Source organism: Paramisgurnus dabryanus, chromosome 8, assembly GCF_030506205.2.
Source record: "Paramisgurnus dabryanus chromosome 8, PD_genome_1.1, whole genome shotgun sequence".
In the NCBI taxonomy this organism is placed as follows: domain Eukaryota; kingdom Metazoa; phylum Chordata; class Actinopteri; order Cypriniformes; family Cobitidae; genus Paramisgurnus; species Paramisgurnus dabryanus.
In genome coordinates, this window is record NC_133344.1 from 28,450,801 (window position 1) to 28,457,031 (window position 6,231).

The window sequence follows — 6,231 nt, forward strand, 5'->3', positions numbered from 1 at the left end:
TCACAAGCAAGTGACCCACAAGCAAGACTGAAAGAGACATTCACCAAGGGACTGTACCTTTAAGGAAGGGGTGGTAGATAATGACGAGTTCCGGTTTAAGGTTGTGTGTTTTGTTTTGATATCACTCCCTGTAATGTGTGATAGTAATAGTGAAGTGGATAGTAAAGCTGACTCAACGCATCTCCATCTCTTGTATCCTTATTTTCTGCACTCCATAACAGTGTGTATATCTTTATGTTCATACTAATCATCAAACCATCATATGTAACTGGTGAGTGGTTCTGATTATTAGAAAACACTTGATATGACAAGAATTCCAAATACAACACTACTTACGTAATCATTTTGCCAATGAATACTCAACTAATATTGTGGTTGAACTCCACTGTCAGAATCATCATCACCACAATCAGTCATCTTTTCTAACACCTGTCATGTGAATTCATAATGATGATGTCAGCTTTGTGATCCAACTACATGATCCAAATGTGTATAGAGCCTCTGTTAATGTAATAAGGTCCCCCCCACCAGAAGCTCTATAAAAACTGCACAAACAGCTGAGACCTGACAGTTTGTGAACATCAAACCAATCCAGCTAGGCAGTTTTTTTGTGGGATCATTTGACTGTCATGCTAAACTTAACAGAAAGCAACAACCTGAGCAACACTTCTTTGTTGTCTAATTTAAAACCATTTAATGAAAAGGCGTTGGTGGTGCAGGTTCTGGTGGGAATACTTCTCTATGTAAATGGACTGATGATCTTCACTTTCCTGAAGAAAAACGTCTTCTTGGAAGAAACACGCTACATTTTGTTTGCTCAGACGCTTTTTGTTGACTCTTCTAATATGCTGTTTACTTGTTTAACCATGACAGGAATTATTAATCAATATGCAGTCCACATTATTCCATGTTGTATCTTCTGTACAGTCATGTCTGTGCTCAATATTTGTACCCCTGTGACTCTTGTAGCAATGTGTTTAGAGCGCTATGTGGCTATATGTATGCCTTTAAGACACTCCAGCATTTCAACACCCAAAAACACTTTTATTGGGCTTCTTGTGATATGGGCTGTCAGTTTTGTTTTACCACTGTTTGTACTTATAGTGTTTCTTGTCTATGCTTCACCTGTTGTCCTGCAATCATATGTTGTCTGTAGCCTGGAGGTCATGTTACGAGTAAACTGGCTTGCAGACACGAGGGCTGCAAGTCTACAGATAATATTTATCATAATGTTTTGTATTGTCATTTCCACTTACATTAAAATTGTGGCTGCAGCCCGATCAGCCACATCTCAAAACAAAAAGTCATCTAAGGGTCTCAGAACTGTAATTCTCCATGGTATTCAGCTGTTTCTATGTATGCTGCAGTTTATAGTCCCTTATATAGAAATGCCCGTGTGGAAAGTAAATTTAGTGGTGTTTGTTAATGTAAAATACTCAAATTACATTCTGTTTATTATCTCACCTCGTTGTCTGAGTCCATTAATTTATGGATTAAGAGACAAAAAGTTTTGTAATGCTCTGAAACATTACGTCTTTTGTGGCTTTGCTGTGGTTAATCGGCACAAAATACAGCATGTTAAAACAATCCCATTAGAGGTGTATTAATAAAGGGTCAATTCAGTATGTTATGTACTGCTTATGTAAAATACCATGAATGCTTAACACAAATAAAACATTGTACTTTATTTCAAGTACTTTAAAGATTTAAATTGCAGTGCATAAACACTTTGCTTTGTATAGCAAAAATATTTATTGTTAATCCATGATCTTCTTTTTTTTTAAAACACTTTTTTTGTGATATAGTTATACGTTTTGTTTATGAGTGGAAATAATTTATCTAACCAGTACAGTAACATTAAATCAAATGTAATTAAGTGTCAAGTGTAATGTCATCAAGCAAACACAAACAGGTCTGATAGTTAATGTGCAACTGTAATGCTACTCTACACAGCAACAGTTCAAGTCTTACTACTTTGTAAATGTACTATGACTTTGTTTATTAAACAATAACTTTTATAGTCTGTGGTGTATATTACATAGTTCTGAAACCCCAAAACTTTAGTGTTTGGGGGGCTTTCAGAAATAAACACATTTCTTTGGTTAATGCATTAATATGATGTCAATAAGAGAAACATTTATTGTTTGTTTTTTTGTGTGTGTATGAACAAACAGAACTTTATCCTAATCTCATTTTATATAATTTTCCTTAAAAATGAAGGATTAACTACAAACACTAAATGTTTTGTTATTCTTTTCTCATTAATTTACAAATAAATACATCATAAATTATTTTGTAGACCAGATTATTCTCACATTTTTTTACAGCACTTAAATGATACAGTGCCACAAAAGACATGTGAACTATAACCAACACAAGCTAACCTGGAATGAAAAAAAAAACATTTCTTAGGCCTTGTCCACACTGACACAGGTATTTTTATAACAGTGACTTTTTTATGCGGTTCAGCCTTTCGTCCACACGGAAACACAGTATGACGTCACTCAAAATACGACACTTTTGGAAAACCCCTGCCTATCGGTGATTATTTAAAGAAACGATGGTTGCGATGTTGTTGTGTAGACAGTAAAAAAGGGTTCCCTTTCAATACGGTTCACTTCGCATATGGGGGAAACTCCTGTTTACTCTGTTATTAAAGCCTATTGGTTTACGTCTGTAAAAATTACATACCAATGGCGCTTGAGCCCAGGATAGAGCACCATGAGCTCACTTTCCTTCTCCTTCAGTGCGAACCTCTCGCTGCTCCGAAGAAGAAGCTCTACTCGCCGCCGAGACAAGCACTACAGCGGATTCAACGCCCGGCATATTCCCCTGTCGCTTTCCCGCTGAGAAATGTAAAAGAGCAGAAGCGTGTTGAGATAATGTCGCTTCGGCACTGTGGCTCATGCCGAGCCCCTCTGCTCGTGGAGGATCTCCACGAAGAGTGTGCCCTCTGCCTGGGTCCCGCCCACGCTGAAGCCGTGCTCAATGAGGCGAGCTGCACCCAATGTGAGCTTTTTCCTCTTGCGGTACTGCGCACTCGCCTCTCCGCTTTCAAGAGGAAGGCTTCCCGTGCTCCCCTGCTTAAGCAGCAGCGGAGCCGTGAAGCCGAAAGGCACCCTGAGACTGCATGCTCTGTCTCCCCCCGTCACCTTCGTCCAGAAGACCAACGCCTTCTGCCGAGTGCTAGCGGCATGGTTTCCTTTGGGTCCGATGACACGGTTGAAATGATGTCATCCTCCGATGAGTTGGAGGATTGGGCGGCTTTAGACGAAGACGCCCACGCTGCTGAAGAACCCAACAAGTCACACCCTCTTCATGACTCAGAGCTCGTCCGCATCCTGACAAAAGCTTCTGTGGAGCTTGGACTTCAGTGGTCGCTGCCATCGGAGACAGTGCACAGCCAGCTTGATGAATGGTTCCTGCAACCCGGGCACCATCAACCAGCTCACCAAGAGCCATGGCCAGCCTGATCATCTTGGAGAGACACCTGTGGCTAACGGCGTCGGGACTTTTCGGCTCTGCGGTGGAAGGCTTCACCCAGCGAATCAGGCTTTTACAACCGTTATTTTCACGTTCCAAAGAAAAACGACGGCCTCAGACCGATTTAAAATTCTCACAGCCAAACGAATCATAGCGCTAATCCGTCCGGGCAACTGGTTTATATCAGTGGATCTGAAAGACGCTTACTTTCATATCCCGATAGCCCCTCGCCACAGACCGCTTTTGAGACTCTCGTTCGACGGGACAGCATACCAATACAAAGTTCTGCCTTTCGGATTATCTCTGGCACCACGCATGTTTACCAAATGTGCAGATCCTGCCCTCGCCCCTCTGAGACAGAGCAGCATCCACATACTGAATTACCTCGACGACTGGCTTATCCCAGCCCAGTCGGAGAGGGAAATTCTCGAGCACGGATCCGTTCTACTCCAAGATTTTGAAACTTAGGGTTCAAAATCAACCTCCAAAAGAGTTTGCTCACCCCTACACAGCGGATTGCATCCAAGACATGACACTCGACTCTATACAGAGGCGAGCGAGGCTAACACCGGAATGCGCGCTCATGGTCAAATGCCCGGCGCTATTGTTCAATGTCTCCCCCTCAAACTATTTCAGAAAATGTTGGGTCTTATGGCAGCAGCATCCCCACTCACTTGGTTGAAAGCGAGAGTCCCATCCTGTGCATGGCTGTCGGCCACTTTACGATCAAAGTCACGAACAGCTGCATAAGAGCGCTATCGATATGGACATCCCCTCACCTTTTCCTCTCGGGCACAGAGCAGGAGGAAAGTGGTGACCACTTTGTGCAACGGCCCGCCGCCGGGATAATACTTTATGCTTTTCCCCCAGCGTACAGTAGACACGCTGGCCATGTTTGAGACAGAATATCACTATAGACTTAACTTATGCACAAACCATCAGAATCTCTGAGAGTTGCCATTAATAAGGGGCAATAATTTAGCACAGCGAATGAATAAGGGATACTTGCGTTGACTTTTGTGAGCCATGTGTCCGCGTCCAAGTGCTTGTGCGTGTAAGAGTATGAGGAAGAGAGTTCCCCTGAGTTTGTGGTCACGTGACGTCCTTGAAGTTGTCTTGTAATAAGTTCCTTGCGTTATTCTGTTGACTGGATTAATCTGTGGAGATGGTCGAAGTTTGTCCAAGTGAAGAGTACTCGAGAAAACACTCCCAAAAGAAAGGGAGAGGACCCACACTGGGCTGCGAGCCTGGCTGTGTGTCTCACTGTTGAGCAGCGTACTGTGTGGTGTACTGTGTGCATGCTGTGAGCGCACTGTAAGCAAAGGTGAGTGGGAGAGAGGTCATTTTCACTTCTCATGAGTTCAACCCCCTGAGGTTGAGATGACCAATGTGAGAAGCTGTCGACTGAGCGGGAAGACAAGTCTTTGTTCTCAAAAGACATAACCTGCATAGTTTGTTAAATGCAGAACTGTTGTTTCAATAATAACTTGGATTAATCTTAAATGAGTTTGATATCAGTTATACTAACATGAACCATATTATTGATCAGGAAAGGAAAAGGGGATTATTTAGAGTGTAGACAAGATATTATTTAACCCCCAGGGGTCCAAAAACGCGGCAATGCTTTTTGACGTGTTCTATCCTTATCATAGCAGAATCAACTTAAAATACTCCATCATTAATAATCATACACTTATGTGTTTGACATCATTTGAAACTGTGAAGGGTCCTCTTTAATTAGTGTACATTCACAATAACAAGAGATCTTTGTGTCTTTGTCAAATAAAGAAAATAAACAGGGTGCGCATTCAAACATTTCTGTCTCTGTCAGCTGTCTCGTTACAAAAATCAGTTGAAACTCCACGAAAACTCGGCACACAAACATGATACACATATCCAAAGAAAGCCTGAAATGTCTACTTTTAAACAAGCTAATTATAATCGAAAACAAATATTGGCTGTTTATATAATCTGCATTGAAGTAAAGCGAGTACTGTTTTTCCTGGCTGACTTCATTATGTTTAATGTGGTCACGCCGACAGGCAGTACACGCTGTTGACATGGTAATGAAGAGACTAGCAGATCCAATAATAATAAACAAAGCGTAAAGTTTGATCAGATTTAAAGACTTTACCGCATGTTTGGATTATAAACTTTATACACACACGTGATGAACATCTTAATTTATGTCTGGACATTGAGGAAGAGAAGCATTTGTCTTTAACGTTACCTAAGAAGAAGAACAATGGAGGACGCACTGGAGGAGGATATATACTTGAAGTTAGTAACAGTTAATTTATACCATTTATATTTGCTATCATGTTATATGCTTATGGCTTGTGCAGTTCAGCCTACATAGGCAACCTTAGCAGACTGCACGCTTCGGAACAAGTACGCGTGACCTCCTGTAATGGCAGATATCTGTTACATGTTGTACAGTGTTAGACACAGTTATTCACTTTTGTATCCTTCATGGCAACTTTGAGTAATGCTGCACTGCGGGATCTGCTGTAATATGATTCTATATATTGTTTACATGCAACGCATTCCATACATTGAGCTTTATACGCGACACCGTTTTTTATGAGCACCGCGTTGTTTACACGGAGACGCGAGCTCGCACACATGGACGCCATATGCGGTGTGTTTTTAAAGTTCATACGTGCTTACAGAAACACGTTTAAAAAGGAAGCTAGACGATACGGGATTGGCTTCTGAAAACAGTCATCTGAAAATAGCTTTTTATAT

At 41.4% G+C, this 6,231-nt stretch overlaps 1 protein-coding gene across 1 annotated transcript; it reads left to right on the plus strand.

Annotated features, from left to right (window-relative positions):
• Positions 1 to 629: 629 nt before the first annotated feature.
• LOC135770255 (odorant receptor 131-2-like) lies at positions 630 to 1,607 on the plus strand. The gene has a single exon (XM_065279984.1). The coding sequence runs from the start codon at positions 630 to 632 to the stop codon at positions 1,605 to 1,607; it is 978 nt and encodes a 325-aa protein (XP_065136056.1).
• Positions 1,608 to 6,231: the final 4,624 nt, after the last annotated feature.